The following is a 17,474-nucleotide window of genomic DNA, read 5'->3' as shown; positions in this document are numbered from 1 at the left end:
TCCCAATCTATATGCCTAGTGTATGATTAATTTTCTGTGTTAACTTGGCTAGGCCACAGTACTAAGATATTTGGTCAAACGATATCCTGTTCCTGTGAAGATTTCTTTGCAGATGACATTAACATGTAAATCAGTAGACTTCAGCAAAGGAGATTACCCAATTAATATGTACAAGCCTCATCCAATTACTTGAAGGCTTTAATAGAAAAAAGAATGACCTCCCCTGAGAAAGAGAGCATTCTGCCAGTAGCCAGCCTTCAGACTTGAGCTGCAATCCTAACTCTTCTGGGTTTGCAGCCTGCTAGCATACCCTGCAGATTTTGGACTCGCCAGCCTCCACAATTGTGTGGGGCAACTCAGGGAATACTTCAGGATATGAGGACCAAAGACAGAGACCTCTGAATTAAATAGCATGTGGGAAAAGGGACTTTACGCTGGAGAGCAGGCTTTAGACAAGGTTTTAAGTTTGATTGAGAAGAGTTGATTTGAAGCAATACGAAGCTGCCACTTCCTTTAAATCTAGCTATCCTCCCATGAACAAGCAATGTGAGCGATAGCTAACCAAGTCAATGTGAACTAAGAACCTTAGTGCCTTATTTGAAGCACCATCACTGTCCAGGGAGGGTTCAGAGCCTGTAAAAATACTTCTATATTATGGACCAGTTTTTCCATCCAGTGACAAAACAGTTGCAATAATAGACCAATCAGAATCCAGTTCTCAGTCTCTGCTTAATATCTTGATATCTTGAAAAGGCATGACGTACTTTCAGCTATGTAAATCTGTAAGAGTTTTGAATGATTTGGGGAGTGGAAGGGTGTATACAGAGAAATATAATGGGTTTCCTGTTAAGTGTGTAATGGGGGCTCAAGTGGGTTACTAAAAACTTTTCTAAAGTTAAAATATACATCAGAATTTTATGTTAATAGATAAAAGAATTTTTGCTCCAATTTTTTAATTTAAATTCATCCATTTAAAAAACATTAACGAATATTTATTGAGCATTTTCTAAAACATGCACAGCTCTAAGTGTTAGAGCTAACTTATTGAACCATTACTTGCTTCATGGAATTTACATTCAAGGGGAAGAGAGAAAGGCTTTAAAAATGAATAAACACACAAATACATAATGTAGAATGTTGGTGTGTAATAAGTGCAATGGAGAAAAATAAAACAGAAAGGGTATGAGTTGTGCTACAGAAAAGAAAAATGGAAATTTCTGATTAAGTTACACCTCATTGAGAAGGCAACCTTTTTTTTTTTTTTTGTTGCGGTACGCGGGCCTCTCACTGTTGTGGCCTCTCCCGCTGCGGAGCGCAGGCTCAGCGGCCATGGCTCATGGGCCCAGCTGCTCCGCGGCGTGTGGGACCTTCCCGGACCGGGGCACGAACCCGCGTCCCCTGCATCGGCAGGCGGACTCTCAACCACTGCGCCACCAAGGAAGCCTGAGAACGCAATCTTTGACCAAGTACTTGAACTAATCATCCAGGTACATATCTGAGGGAAGAGTATTTCAGGCAGAAGGAAGAGTCAAAGCAAACGCTGCGGCAAGCCTGTGCCTGATTATTCAAGGAATATGGAGTCATCCAGTGTGGCTTGATTAGAGTGAGCAAGAAGATGAGCTCAGACCAGAAGGGACTGAGGGGTGAGTGCCGAGTGTCGGAGTACAGGTCCTGTATAGCCTTGAAAGTCATTGTAATGGATGGAGTTGAGTTTAATTAGGGTGGTGAAGATTTTTCAGTCAGTCTGGATTTTCATGTGTAGGAAGACCATGAGGGGACGACCATAAGAAAACTTTCTCTACCTTTGATTGTAAATAAGAGGAATGAGATTTCCCTATGGGAGTTTACATGTGAAATCAACACATAATGAATCCAAACAGATATAAGCAGAATGCCTCCCTGGTCCCTTTGGAAAGGATTACTGTTTGACTAGGGGACCTTATCCATAAAAATAGAGTAGGGAGGGAAATTTGTAGTTAGACCAATCCAGGCTCTCTCTCTTTTTTTTTTTTTTTTTGCCATATCAAAGCACACATATTATTGGATCTTAATTTTAGTTTTTATACCAGATGAAGGGTAGGGGAGAGTGTAGGTCAGCAGTGGAGCACAGAAAAACTAGAAGAATCACAGATATAAAGATGGACAATGTCTATTCTCATTCCACCTGGAAGACAGAGTGTTCTGACAGCCCTATCTGCTTGTTAAGTACATCAGATTATGCAAATGATGCATCAGTTTGATTGGACTCAATAAATCTCTGTGATTAGCTACTGCTTTTTAATTTAGATACTGTGTGATGAGAGGAAAGGTCACTTCATGTTACAAAGAGCCTAATGCAATGTAGCAAGTCTTAAATAATAGCTAGTAATTCAGGGTGATTCAGGGTGAGAGGAGTTATTGGCTGATTATAACAGTAAAACTTAAGGTAAAATCTTATGTAAATATAGTACCTGAAAGGAGATAACAAAAACCTGTTGGCTTTCGTAAGTAAAAATGTATTTACAGAGCTTAAAAGCCAATAGCTTTCTTTCTTTGTGTTACACTATCTACTTACCATAGGTGGGAACATAAGTTAGAAGAGGAAACCTTAAGCTTTACCTTTGTTCTGGTTTTAGAAGACTAACAGCGCTTTTCTCTCTTTTCTTCTAAGACTCAGCTGCTCATGGCTTGTAGTTCAGGGGCTCTGCTTGTTTTTTGAGTGATCCTCCTTCAAATCACTAAATCAATGTGCAAACATATATTCATTAGCTCCTGTTTTCTAAGCACTCTGTTGGGGTCTTGAGGGTGCAATGATGACTAATATGTATCCTCAAGGAGAGCTCAGTTTAGGGGAGAATAGGTCTGTTCTGAAAAAATATTTTGATTTTTGTGTTTACTTTATGTAATTTCTAAATTATAAAAATAATAGTAACCACTACTTAAATATTACGAAATACAGGAAGAAAAGAGGTAAAAACATTCATCTTCCCAGCACATACAGAAACACCTCCCTAAATATATGGGAATTTTTTTGCTTTTTTTTTTTTTTTACTCCAAATAGGTTTTTGAAATTTTTATGTAGTTGTGACCATTTTGTATATAAATTTGTGGCTTCAGTTTTGTTCCAATATTATAATGTTACAATTTCCCATAATATTAAATTTCATTGTAAGTGGTTTAATATTTTATTGAGTAGGTATGTAGTTGACTATATGCCCATCTTTTTATTTTTGGATATTTAGTTTTAGTTTTATTCCTTATAGATAATGTAATTAACATCTTGATGCATAAAACCCATTTTATATTTCAGACAATTTTCTTAGAGTGATTCTCAGTGGTTGAATTACTTGTTTAAAATAGAAAATATTTAAAAATCTTGAATTTGATGACCAGTCTGTCTTCCTTTAAACTCTAAGTTTGTATTTTTGTTTGTTCTGTTATAGGGATGTGATCCAATAAATTTTCAACATGTGTACAGTATGTGTATAGAGCAGGCAGAAGGAATGTATTCAGCCGTGTTAACGCCTGAGTTCCTTATGCTCTACAACATATCCTTTAATAGCGTCTCTGGAAGCTATTTAATTTACTCAGTGCCAGCTCTGTGTAGTTCATTTCTGGGCACAGGGAAGACAAAGGTGGTGCCTCAGTATTCACTGACCCCGTAGTGTGTCTTTGGGTTGAAGGAACGTTACCTCTCTGTCTGTTCCAGAAGCAATTTGTAAGAGCATAGCAGTGTAGGAATGTTTTAATTAAATAAAAACATATTGAAGAAAGATCCTACACCCAGTGGTCCCAAGATTTGTCACACATGCTCAGAAAAGATCAATACTGGGACTTCTCTGGGAGTCCAGTTGTTAAGACTCCGCACTTCTGCTGCAGGGGGCGCAGGTTCGATCCTGGTCAGGGAAGTAAGATCCCGCAAGCCGAGCGGCCAAAAAAAAAAAAAGAAAAGATCAATATCAAGTCTTTGATAATTCAGTGACACTTCCTTCTCTAGGTTCTAGGTTGTGGTGAAGATGATTCATGTTAATACAAAGCAACTAGCACATTCTAATCACACAGTAAACATTTGCTCCTTTCTCTCTTCCTGCCAAGAAGACTTTGCATCCCCTTGGTCTGAGTAGAGTCAAGTAGGTGGTGACTGAATAATCCTTTTCTCCCAGTTCCAATACTAACATCATTTGGTCTTTTTTCTACGTGATGTTCCTTGAACTAATCAGAATGGAAAGCAGAAAGAATAGTGAGAATTCTGGGCTGAAAAGAGATTTTTGTGAAGTTCTTTTGAGGAAAAATACAGTCTTCCATGTGTGCTATTTCTCTTCGCCCTTAGTGAATAGGGACAGAGCTATAATGGTCCTGGGAGGTGAAACAGTGACAGTAAGATCTTCCTGGAGCTTCAGTGAGAACCCATCTTGGGCAGAGTTCAAGACCTGATCTCTCATTCAAATGATTTGATGATTCTAAATAATTACTGTTGAAGAAATTTTGAAAGCCTTGAATGACATAAACATACAGAGAACACAGCAGAACGATTATATTTATTAAATCAGATACAATCTATGAGTCTTAGTAACCTACCCATAATTGGATCCTTTTTTTCCCATGATCCCACTCTCGGTTTTAGGTCCATTTCCTCCTAAGAGGTAAAGATAAGGTGTTTTAAACCTTGAACACCTCCCCTACCCATTTATCTATGTCTGTTTCTCCAGAAGTTTCTTTTTTGAGGTGTGCAGCAGGGAGGAAAACAAGAAGAGAGGGTGTCCTATTGTGGTACAGACACTGCTCCAAGAAACACTTCCCAAAGCATCAATGAAAAGGCAGAGCTCAAGACCAGATCCTCCCTGATACATTACATTGATCCTCATTGCCTGTCTCCTGCTTGGTGCTGTGGGGTCCTTTCACTATCAGCCTTTCCCAGCCAGCATCCCTAAAGGATTTTCTTTTTCTGATAATCATCTCCCAGTGGACTGTGGCCCTGAAGGATGGAGTAGGATCTGAGTAACTCCAACGCTACCAAAAAACAATCCTTCATAAGCTACACACTGCTGAAGTCCCTGCAAAAACTCCCTTAATACATCTGGACCTCAGTTTCTGCATATGTGACTTGGAGTTGTTGATACATACATCGAAAAATTTTAATAGGAACTAGCGACACCACATACAATGAACTTCAAATGGCATCAGGCGTATATTAAAGGGAAGGGGCTTTACAAGTGTCTTATACATTACAATGCATAGGAACTACACAATCTGGAACACCAGTTCAAAGTAGTAATGTTCTTACCTGTAACCAGATCAGATTTCATTCCTCACTATTTTTAATCAAATGATTAAAATGGATCATCTTGTTAGAATCCTCTCTTTAGGTGACATTTAACTAAGAGAAATTTGTGTAGAATAGAGGATAAAGTAAACATTTTACAAGCGCTTTTCAAATATATATTATCATTTGATCCTTATAAAGTCCAGTGAAGTAGAATGCTGGAAGTTATTTGCTACATGACTTTGGAACTTAACTTTCTCCATAATCAAGATTTAAGAGAAAGTTATATTCCCAGTGTAATAAAGCAAGTGGCAGAGTAAGAACTTGAACCTGTATTTTCCCACTCAAGTTCCTGTGCTGATATCACAACAACATCTTCCCATTCCCCCAGACACTCTTTGCTCCAAAAACACCAAAACATTACCAGCCATAAACTAATGTGTTTATCCTCCTCACTACTTCTCACAGTTGGTTCTTCATTGATCTCATTGTTCTTGCCTCCAGGAAGCCGTCCTTGCCCTGATAGGATTTCGGCATAGAGGTCACCTCTGACTTCTGACCGCTATGCCTAAATCTATCATAGCACTAAACACAAGGTACTGTGATATACGGACAGTACTCACTTTGCACAACTTCATGGTAACTGTTCTTGCCTATCTGCCTCACCAGACTGCAAGCATCTCAAAAGAAATGATTGTGTTTTCAGCCACGACCTCAGTGTCCTACGCTTAAGATACTAATGCATGTGTACAGAATTAATGGAGAAAAGCCATGTAATCATTTAAAAGCAGATGTATTCTTTCTGTTCCCTGAAAAAAACAAACCAATAGAACTTGGATGGAAGAGACAAGACACCTGTGAGATTCCCAATCCTGATGGCTGAAATGTTCAATAACTAGATTAAAAAAGTCCCTTATGCTTGTTGGCCAATATGTGTATTATCATTTAGAGATATCCCTTTTCATTGCAATCACTAGTATAAGAATGTGCTCAGAATCCGTAAAATGATGCATAATTTTAGTGGACCAGGAATGGGTTTTGTAATAATACTTCAGGGTTTTTTAGTAGGAATTGTATATTTATTTCTCAACAGAAATATAACTGGGTGTATAAATCAACTGCATAAGTAGGAAGCATTAGAGTCTGTGAGTAGGAGATCAGACAACACCAGGTCCAAATTCCACTCCTACCACTTGCTAGCTAGGTAACTGTGGGCGAGCTGCTTACCCTTTTTATTCTATAAAATGAGGAAAACTGAGTCTTAATCTTCTGAATTTTTTATCTTTTTAAACCCCAGTTTTTTTCATATACAAAATATGGGTAAGATGATATTTATCACACAGGAGTATCGTAAGAATCAATATGATAATTAGTATAAAGGACCTGGAACTTGGTAAGCAGCTCTAATTAATATTAGCTATACTGTGTGATATCTGGGCATGCCAGCTTAGACTCACTACCACCTGTGACAACTCCTGAAATTATCCTGGAAATTACATTTTTTGAGTCTTAAAGGCTTCCCCCTACCCCCTTCTCTTGGTTGTTATTGATGTTACGAATACCCTTGGAGAGCTGAAAAACCTTGAGCTTATAGACTCCTACATTCTTATTTCATGAGAGTTCAAGCTCCCTGAGATCGCCATTGTGGAAGAACAGGCTAAGGATACAAAATAATTGGAAAAGAGAGTTTTATATAATAATGGGATTGGATCAGAAATTGCTTCACTGAACCACATGTATATGTGAGAGGATAACCTTCTCAATAAATTTTTGCCAACATAGCAAATACATATACATGTATTTATTTATTTTGCTTTTTATTTTTTTAATTTTTATTTATTCACTTTTTTATTGAAGTATAGTTGCTTTACAGTGTTGTGTTAGTTTCAGGGATCCGCAAAGTGATTCAGCTACATATATATATATACTTTTATATATACATGTATTTATGTGTATATATATATTTACAAATATATATATATACTTTTTCAGATTCTTTTCCCTTAGAGGTCCTTACAAAACACTGAGTATAGTTCCCTGTGCTATACAGGAGGTCCTTGCTGGTTATCTGTTTTATATATAGTAGTGTGTACATACACATATATTTATTATACACATAATAAATACACACATTTATCAAGCTGCATTGAAGCCGTTATTGCAGTGGCTTATTGGAATATAGTATTTTCCTGGAAATGTACTACTTCTGAGTGGGGAATATGGGGAAGAAAGAAAGAGAAACAACAGCGTGGGATCAAGGGATCTTAGAGCCAGACTGCGGCCAGAACTTCCGCCTGCTGTGCCACTGTCACAGGACCAGAGCCCCGAGGTTGTGCAACACCTCTAGTAAACACTTGCTGAAGCAGAGACAACAATGAACCCTGAGGTTTCATTCTGTCTCACTTGAGAGGAGGGGACAGACCCAGTGCACGTCTGCTTGAGACAGAAGGACAGACACCAGGCTCCTGGGATCACCCAGCATGTGGCCAGGGCTTCTTTTGACAGCCACTCTCCTCCTTTCTCCACTTCCAGGTAGGTGTTTAACTCCTGTTCAGGTTCTGTTAAATACCCAGGGAACTGCTTGCTTTTCATCTTCTCCCAGTATTTTTTTTTAACCAATTTTACTAACCAGTTGAGCTGGTTTAATTTGTTGTTTTGGGGGGCCCTGACTGATTTAAACACTCAGTGTAAAGGAGAGGCAAGCAGACTTCTTGAATCAGTATTTACACGTCTGATCTGAGAACACTTAGAAATCAGAGGGGAAATTTCATTCAGCATCATTTAAGCAGTGAATGTGATCTTTGCATCAAAGAATGGAATGCACCCAGATCAACCTTGTCAGTTTTTAGAGCAGTTAAGATGAGGCAGGTTTGACTGGTTATTGCGGTACAGAAGGCTTCAGAAAGTATCTGTTATTATTATTGGGGCCAGTTCGATTCGTCCTATTCCTTTCAATCACATTTTTATATTTAGTCCTTTCATTATTGGTGATGATAAATATGACGAATTAGAAATAAGTAGTGGACCCATTTCATGTTTATAAAGCACTGTGATATTACTTGATCAAAACAATGTTGCCGTTGAACTTACGTTGATCGTTCACTTCCATTTTGCTGGTTAGATCAAACATTTGTTGACTGAAAAAAAAGAAAGCACAATGTGAGAGTTGTGAGTGAAGTTTTATTTGGGGCAAAATGAGGACTGTAGCCTGGGAGACAACTTCTCAGATAACTGTGAGGAACTGTTCGGAAGAAGTAGGGCAGGGAGATCAGTGTTATGCGTTTTGGTGAAGGGGGACCCATGGAATCAAGTGTACATTTTGGCAGGAGGTTGCTGCTAGTCACGGTGAGCGGATGTCTCCATTAATAATTTTAGAGCTTTTCTAGATATGAGAAAATGCAAGAAATTGGGTTCATAACATCTTCTCCTAAAAGTATCTAATTATCTGAAGGTCTGTTCTGCCAGTTTTTCCCAGAGTACAGAGTGCCTCGTTTCTGATCTTTGCCGGCCCTGAACTCCTGTTTCAGGCTGCGTATTGAAGGTCAACTACTGCAGTGGCTAGTGACTTCATTCTTTTTTTTGGTGTACGCGGCTCTCCGGACGCGCAGGCTCAGTGGCCATGGCTCACGGGCCCAGCCGCTCCGCGGCATGTGGGATCTTCCCGGACCGGGGCACGAGCCCGTGTCCCCTGCATCGGCAGGCGGACTCTCAACCACTGCGCCACCAGGGAAGCCCCAAGTGACTTCATTCTTGTAGTGCCAGATGGTGAGCAGCAATTTTTAGTTTAAGAATTCAAAAGTAGAGTAATATTCCTTCCTAATAATCAATTATATCTAGCAGATCTCTCCATCTCTGATGAATTCTCCAGTTAGATTTTGGTTAAATTAGATTGGCTAACACATTTCCTTTGTTTATTTCTACTTCGAGAGCTTATTGAAATTCAGCACGTTAGCTTCAGTGTGTGAGACTCCTTCCCTGGTAAACCTTTTCCTGGGCTTTAGAATGTTTGCCGGGACCTAGAAGTGGGAACACATTATCAACAAGAAGGATGGGGTTAGGTAGGGAAATATTCTCCTACCCCTTTTGCCCACACAGTACTTTGTCACTAAAAGCGACTTTCCTTTTACGCTGGTTTCTGATTTGTTTTTCAGACTTGGGAAAGTTTTAACTTAACATCTTTTGGTATAGAACTGTGCTAGGAATTTAAATTATTGACTTAAAATTCCTATTTTTTGAGTCAAAGTTAACAGAAATCTTCTTTCCCTACATTCTCCAAAAGTAGGATCACTGAACACTCTCTGGGACACTTTGCTTGGTTGAAACATAAGAATTGTTTGTGTACTAGCCTTACCCAACAGCATAAAGATCAAGCGGGATCTGTTAACAGAATAACATAGCTACCAGTGCGGTCCACCCACATTATAGCCTTTTCGGTGAATTTGGGCATACCAATTGATTCTGTTCTCCTGTCTTTGCATTCACAGCATTTGCCCCAAGAGACAAAACATTTTTAGAGGTCATGTCTCAAAGTGTGACATCTCTGAATACTTGGTGAGAAGGGGACAGAGGTTCTGAAGTGGCTTTTGTGAGGATGGGGGGATGAACAGAAAGCTGCCTTCCCTTATCTTCCATCTGGAACAGAAAGCTGCCCCCTCTTTTTTATTTTCCATTGTGTATTTTCAAGAATGTCTCCGTGAATCCGCCTGCCAATTCAGGGGACACAGGTTCGAGCCCTGGTCCGGTAGATCCCACATGCCGCAGAGCAACTAAGCCTGTGAGCCACAACTACTGAGCCCATGTGCCACAACTACTGAGCCGGTGTGCCGCTACTGAAGCCCACGAGCCTAGAGCCCGTGCCCCGCAACAAGAGAAGCCACGGCAATAAGAAGGCCATGCACCACAATGAAGAGTAGCCCCTGCTCACCACAACTAGAGAAAGCCCGTGTACAGCAACCAAGACCCAACGCAGCCAAAAAAAAAGAATGTCTCCATGGTCCCTGAAATGAAATACCCACTGAAATGTAAGACGTAAAGCAATTTCCATTTTCCCATCTCCTCCTTTTTTTGTTTCTCTGCCCCCATCATCCAGAGAATAAGTATGTGCCCCTCCAACCATGAGTCCTGCCCAGTTCTTACATATGCGAAATTAAAACATGAGGTCAAATCAGGCCAACTGTTTGTAATGAGCTTTACAATCCCCTGAGAAAAATAACTTATAAGATTTCATTGTAGGAAAGGGAAAAAAATTTAAAGAATGTGACAGGTGCTTGGGGGTGAAGAAGTAAGGAGAAATTTCTTTACTTCAGAATATCCAGGGGGTACAGTACTTTTTGAAATTATTTTATTTCAAATTGCAGTTTCTTCCTGTCTTCATAAGTCGACTGGAAGACCCCAAAGAGTATACGTAATTTGATCTTTAGAGCCAAAGTGATAGACATAATTAGGATGTGTATTTTCCTTTAGTGTTTGTACTCACTTTTACTGCATGAAGTTTAAAATCACCAGATAGTTTGATGGGGTAGCTTGATGGGGTACAGAGAATCCCAGAACTCAAGTCCATGTCATTGCATAAACCCTGATTCAGGGCTTCACATCATGTGTTTAGTTTGAAAAGACATTGCTTTCAACAGTTTTGAAAAGATCTGAAGAAAAATGGAAATATCAGTATTATGTACAAAGGGGCTAAACTCTAAAATGGCTCCAAACACATTAAAAAATAAAGTAGCCATCCAGACTAATGTCTGGTATATTAATCTTGTCAACAAGATTTAACTTTTCTAAAGACAGAGGGAGGGAGGCAGAGAGAGAAAGAGAGATAGAGGAAGGAAGAAAGAGAAAGAAAGAAAGAAAACGGTTGGAAGGAAGGATGAAGGGAGGGTGGAAGGAAGGTGAGAAGTTTCCAGATTAAAAGAGAGTAAAGAGGGCTTCCCTGGTGGCGCAGCGGTTGAGAGTCCGCCTGCCGATGCAGGGGACGCAGGTTCGTGCCCCGGTCCGGGAAGATCCCACATGCTGCGGAGCGGCTGGGCCCGTGAGCCATGGCCGCTGAGCCTGCGCGTCCGGAGCTTATGCTCCGCAACGGGAGAGGCCACAAACATGAAAACTATTAATACCTGACCCTAGAGTGGATCCTGCACTGGAATGGGGAAAATGCTATAAAGGATATTATTTGGTCAATTGACAAAACTGGAATACTGATGGTAGATTAGATAAAAGTACTGGCTCAGTGTTAAATTTCTTAAATTTGAGAGCTGTGCTATGGCTGTGTAAGAGAATATTCTTGTACTTAGGAAATACTCAAGTTTGTAGGGGTAAAGAACCATGATGTATGTAGTGTAACTCATCCTCAAATGGTTAGAAAAAATTGTGTGTATGTGTATGTATATTTATATAATATGTATGTGTATATACACATGTGTATATATGTGAGAGACTGAGAATATTCAAAATCTCAGTGACAACAGCCTCAAAATATTGATGGCTTACAAGAATGCTTTGTCACTACATGAACATGTAGGGTAAATCTGTGAATTAGGTAAATCCGGGTGAAGGATATAAAGACGTTATTTGTACTATTCCTATTCTTGCAATTCTTGTATACATTTGAAATTATTGCCAAATAAAAAGTGTTTAAAAGTACCCCCCCCCAAAGATTTCACTTTTCTAAAACTAATATACAGTGAAAATAATGATCTAACCCAAAGCCAAATAACAGTTTTCTTTTTCTTGATCCGGTTTTGCTCGTCAAAACTAATCCATCCTGTGAGTTCTGTGGGAGAGAGAAAAGCAAGTATTAAAGTGAATTAGTAGAAACATATTGTGTTTCATCTCAGATTTGTGTAATCCCTGGATGATAGTTAGTTGTGTTTGTTCCACAGGCCTCAAAATAATTAGTGTGCTGTTACACAGCTGGGAGGAGACGGCAGCATCACACCTTAGGATGATGAGCCAAACAACACTTAGGTCTGTTGCCTCTCTTTAACTGCTGTATAATTTGTTGTATCTCAAATCTCATTCTTTCAGGGCCTTCTTGGTTTCAGAAAAAGAAGGGCCATTAAGGGAAATTCTATCTGTTATCTTTAGAGAATGTACCCTGTTGTAAGAATGTGAAAAGCTGGAAATCTGTTCACTTCACACTGAAGAAAGTGAGAGGTTGCTGGAGGCGTTTTAAAAAATATCCTGGTTTAGTTTATTCATTGATTTGTTTTGGTTGCCATTTGGAAGTGCTTGGCCATCAAACAAAGAGTTGGAAAGAAATTTCTCCACTGATTTACATGCTTAGACTCCATATTTCATAGTCAGTTGGGAAACATTAGCATTTAGATACTAACTAGAGGCATGGAGACCAATGTGTATATCAGAGAAAACTTGTGTTGGTTGGATTGGCCTGTCCCCTTCACACCACTTCTGAAGGGCAGCATGTGAGTGTTATCCCTTTCTGCTTTTATAAAAAGAATTAGTTGGGTAGTTATTATTTTATGAACTGAGGGCAGCTTAGACTAATATTTCCCATCAGAATAATGTGTGTTTCATACAGCATTTTTAGAAGAGTTACTCTGGTTGCAATGTTGGTGAATATATGGCTTCATGAGCTCCATATTAATGGGACTAATTGCACTGATTGAACACAGTCCACCAGACAGCATGCGGGTGCCTTATGGTGTACTTAGAGAGTAACAGGAGACTGTACGGAATTGCTACCATCAGTTAATTTCTGGCAAGAGTAATTTTCTTACTCTTGGCATCTTATTATTTTGAAATAATTATGATAATTAGGAAAATTTTCACTCGATGGAAAGAAAATGACTGATTTACTGTTCCTTTAGGCTTTTGAACCTCGCTTATTGTTTTAAAAGTAACATTATTATTTTCCTCTACCAAAAATTAATTAAATAGAAATAAAAGATGCCCAGTGATTAGCTCTATAACAGCAAGAAGTAAGTGACTGAGGGAACTTGTGATGTAATTCTTGAAGTGTGACTATGTAATGAGACATTTTATCACAAGGTTCTGATTAGAACATTATTGAAATGACCGTCACCTATTCAAAGAGATCATTGGAGATTCTGTATTTATTTGCATAAAGTTGTAGACTGCTTGAACTGTTCTTCAAGATCATTTAATCTGCCCCCTCTTTTCACAATTAAAAAACCCAAACTAAACCCAAAGTTAATGTAGTCTAGTGTTGACGCCACGGCTTTAAGTGTTTCTGAATTATTTTTAACAGTAAATCTTGAGCCAGTGAAAGAAATGCCATTTCATCTCTTTAACACTCCATTTTTGACCCAGTGAGCTTTTAGCAAATTTAATCACTTTTTCTATTCTTCAAAGTTAGATATGCAAATGGCTCTTGAATGGTCAGAAGAATGAAAGCCATCCTAAAATGATAAAAGAAAATTGATATCCCTAGGAATTTTGAAAAGTTTCTGCTTTAGTTTCTGAAGAAACTTGGAAAAAATAAGCATTTATTCTCTGGAACATCACTGGGATAAGTGTACATTCATGCAAAGTGACTAATGAAAAATACTGTTTTATTTGCTAAAAGATCAACCCCATCACATAAATTTATGTTATCACAGAATTTAGGTTTGCCTATTTTAATGAGCTAGAATTACCCTCTAGTCATTTAAAGCCTTTCCAGTTCTAGTTAGGAAACTGCTGGGTTGGGGCCATCCTGTGGATCCCCTGTTCCCTTGTACCTACATTCTCTGTGGATCTGCAGCCCCTTAACCTCTAAAGAGCTGGTCTGTTGACATTTCCTCAGGCACTTCTTTATACAGAGTAGGGACTGGACCATGTGGGCAAATAAAAAAGAAAATAGAAAATTCAGCATCAGCTTTGGGAAAACTGAATTTCTCTAAAAAAAATAACTTCTAGAAACAACATTGAAATGAGAATTCAAGATGCCAATAGTAGGTTGAATCTTTCCAGTTCTCTTTCAATATAACTGCAGGTTCAGAAGTTTTCCTTCCAGGCCAGTCCTAGTGTTCTAATTGTCTGCTTCTCCAGGTTTCATATGTTTCATGTTTTGTATTCAAAAATGAAGGTATGTCTGTACTGCAAAAGTCAGCCCATTCTATGGAGCTGATATTGGAGCCTTTTCTTACTGATTTCGTTTCTTTCATTACTGTAAAATATTGCTGTTGGAAAACCCAAGAAAAATATATTAGAATCTGAAATGGCATCCATTAGTTATTTCATTTTTATGACACTGTGTAGTTTCAGAGTGCTTCAGTTTGATTATTCTGACACTGATTAGGTTCTTAGAGGATTACTTTGGCTTCTGTTCTCCTGTCCTGGCTTTTGCCTGAACTGTTTGCTACCTTCCCCTAGGGGACACAAAGTGGTAAAGAGAAGCGGGAAAATTCTTAGTGAGGAAATATCTTCACTAAGTGTTTTTGAATTATTTTTATCTTTGAATTATCTTTTATCTTAGTGAAGATATTAAATATCTTCACTAAGCTGAGAAACACCGGTAAACTTTCAGTGGGAAAATATCTGAAGATATAGATGAAAGATCTGAGAGGAAGAGTGGGCTTCTGATTTTGTTGATCTTTTCTGGTGTCTGCACTCTTATAACTCTCTCACATAACTCAGTTAAAGCCCCTGCGTGTGGCCTCATTCATCAGAAACGCAATCAACATGACCACTACCGAACAGCATATGTTAGTTCTGCTTAGCTGAATCTTCTCTAACTTTTTTTTTTTTTTTGCTCAGTAAATTCTATAAAAGAACTCCCTGGAGTGAAAAACTATGAAGTGGTTTATCCCAGAAGACTTCATCCACTGCATAAAAGAGAGGTCAAGGATCCAGGTCAACAGGTACAGCTTTGGATTTAATAAAGAATTTTGAATACACGCACACACACACACACACACACACACACACACACACGCATATATATAACTATATTTAATATGTAGATATATCTACATACACACATTTGTGTTTTTTAACCTGTCTTACCTTTATTAATCTTCACGATAACCCAACATTCTATTATTAGCTTTATTTTGATTTTAAAGTTCTGGCAGTTGAGATAAACTAACTGTCCAAGGTCACACAGAGGGTGAACTTTATTTATGGTAATTTATAACTTATTCTGTTACTTCTAAAGAATTTGATGCAACTTCTTTTATCTATCTCTTTATATATCTCTATCTATCTATCTATACATACACACATACAAACAAAACCGTGAGCACTAAAATTGAAGTAAAAAATAAAATACTGTGGGTGAATAAATGCATATATGTGTAGTAAATTAGGATTAATTCCTGTAATCGAACATAAAATTTACCTCTGTTTTTTCAAGAGTCGGCTATTAAAGTTTGTAGAATTCTTACCACTTGACAAAACACACATTCTCAGTCAGAAGAGGAAAGCTAAAACATGATGATTCATTCCACAGCAATTTTCTAATTACCTACACCTGGAAGTCTTCTGCTGGGAGCCAGGAAAATACAAATAAATGAGACATAAATGACAGCTTCTACATCTACCTATTGTAAGATGAAACTCACTGGAAGCTCATATTCCCCAACTGGACAAAGTTCCTCACAAATTATTTTTTCTAAAGCAAACACATGTATAGCAACAGAACCCAGAGTAGACTCTGTTTCCCAAAATAATTGTCTCTCAACAAAATGTTTCTGCTAAATTTATATAGGACCCATATGCATTGGATTCCCTGTCAATATGGCTTTCTTCAAATGCTTTCTGGCAGTCTCTTAAAAATGCCAACTACATTTTCCACTGAATATTTTGAGGTGAAAGCCAAGTTGCTAGAAATTAACTTTGTGGTTTGTGTGTTGAGACTCTTGGTCTTCCTTGTGCAAATAATTGATTAGCAATTACGTGAAACATTTAGAATTTAGAGTGCATGGGACAGAGGGGATCCCTGTATCTACACAGATCTCAGTCTGGATTGATCACTTCTCAAGGCAGTGAAGAGGAGGACTCTTGTACTTACTATTACACCACTGTGCCCTCTGCTGGACCAGAGAATTAAGGCATCAACATTACCTGTCAGGTATGCCAAGAGCATGGCCCATCTTTCTGACTTCCTCACACCTGGCCACATTACTTAAGATTTGAGCTAGAATGAAGTAATCCTCTGAAACATTTTCTGGAGGAGGCACTAACAGCCAAGACAGAATCTTAAAGATTTGATTCATGATTGTATTCTTGACTGTATTTTACATACATGGCATAAGGAGACCTGAATAAGCGTTTGTTGAATAAGTGAGCAAATGAGTAAGTAAACAAATAGACAAATGAATGAGTGTAAGTGGAATACATTTCCTATAAACCTGCATAGATGTATAGTCAACACATTCTCAGTCAAGGTCCCCGATGTTGAAACTTACATTCCAAAGGTGGTCACTGTTCTTGCAGTCTTCAGATCACATGCTTCCTTAGAGGCCAAAATCATCTTGCTGTTGGTCCATGCCTTAAAACAAAATATCTGGGGCTTCGCTGGTGGCGCAGTGGTTGAGAGTCCGCCTGCCGATGCAGGGGACGCGGGTTCGTGCCCTGGTCCAGGAGGATCCCACATGCGGTGGAGTGGCTGGGCCCGTGAGCCATGGCCGTTGGGCCTGCGCGTCCGGAGCCTGTGCTCTGCGACGGGAGAGGCCACAACAGTGAGAGGCCTGCGTACCGCAAAAAAAAAAAAAAAAAAAAATCTGGCATCACAATGCCTCCCCTATCAAGAACAACGTCAGGCCTTAGCTAGGTCCACCAAGGCTTTCAGAGGCCTCGGATTACTGTATGTTATCACAATAGTTGGGCTACAGGGTTTCCTTTGTGTATTCACAGGCATCATGTTGACTTTACAGTTCTGTTTCCATCTCAGAACCATACAGGACTCTAACCGTCCCAATCCACCCACTAGACCTTACCCATGGTGTTTCCTGGAGGAAATTTTTATTTATATGTCCCTGTGCCCAGTTAATCTTACTCAGTGAGCTCCAAAGCATTTCCTTCTAGTGGAAGCTCTCCAAATAAAGGTGCCTATTTCCTCTCCCAACCCATAGCTCAGAACCTAGATAGAATACAAATAAGACACACTTCTTATTAGCAGGCATTGTTCTCCACCATGAGCTTCTACTTGAGAAGTACAGTTATAACATTACCCAGCGCACCCTCTTTCGTATAGTCTCTGGTTTTCTTCTTTGCTGTTTTCTTTCATCCGTACCCTCTATGATAGTATTGGCTAAAACTCCCATTACCCAAT

The 17,474-nt window shown here is 38.9% G+C and overlaps 1 protein-coding gene across 8 annotated transcripts in view; it reads left to right on the top strand.

Moving 5' to 3' along the window:
- ADAM28 (ADAM metallopeptidase domain 28) overlaps positions 1-17,474 on the top strand; it is a 356,867-nt gene that overhangs the window by 289,859 nt on the left and 49,534 nt on the right. For 6 of the 8 annotated variants that reach the window (XM_079927363.1, XM_079927366.1, XM_079927364.1 and 3 more), the window contains one exon: positions 14,957-15,060. Coding sequence is in view for 1 of the 8 variants with exons in the window: in XM_079927370.1 (XP_079783496.1) it covers positions 7,723-7,774; positions 14,957-15,060 (156 nt within the window). In the remaining 7 variants the exon portion in view is untranslated. Of the gene's footprint in view, positions 1-7,448; positions 7,775-12,152; positions 12,203-14,956; positions 15,061-17,474 lie in introns of those variants that run through there. The other 2 variants (XM_079927370.1, XM_079927368.1) reach the window with 2 other exon arrangements.

The sequence above is a fragment of the Stenella coeruleoalba genome, assembly GCF_951394435.1.
Source record: "Stenella coeruleoalba genome assembly, chromosome: 7".
Lineage (NCBI taxonomy): Eukaryota > Metazoa > Chordata > Mammalia > Artiodactyla > Delphinidae > Stenella > Stenella coeruleoalba.
Note: the sequence above shows the minus strand (reverse complement) of the source record. Positions and strands in the feature narration are given on the sequence as shown.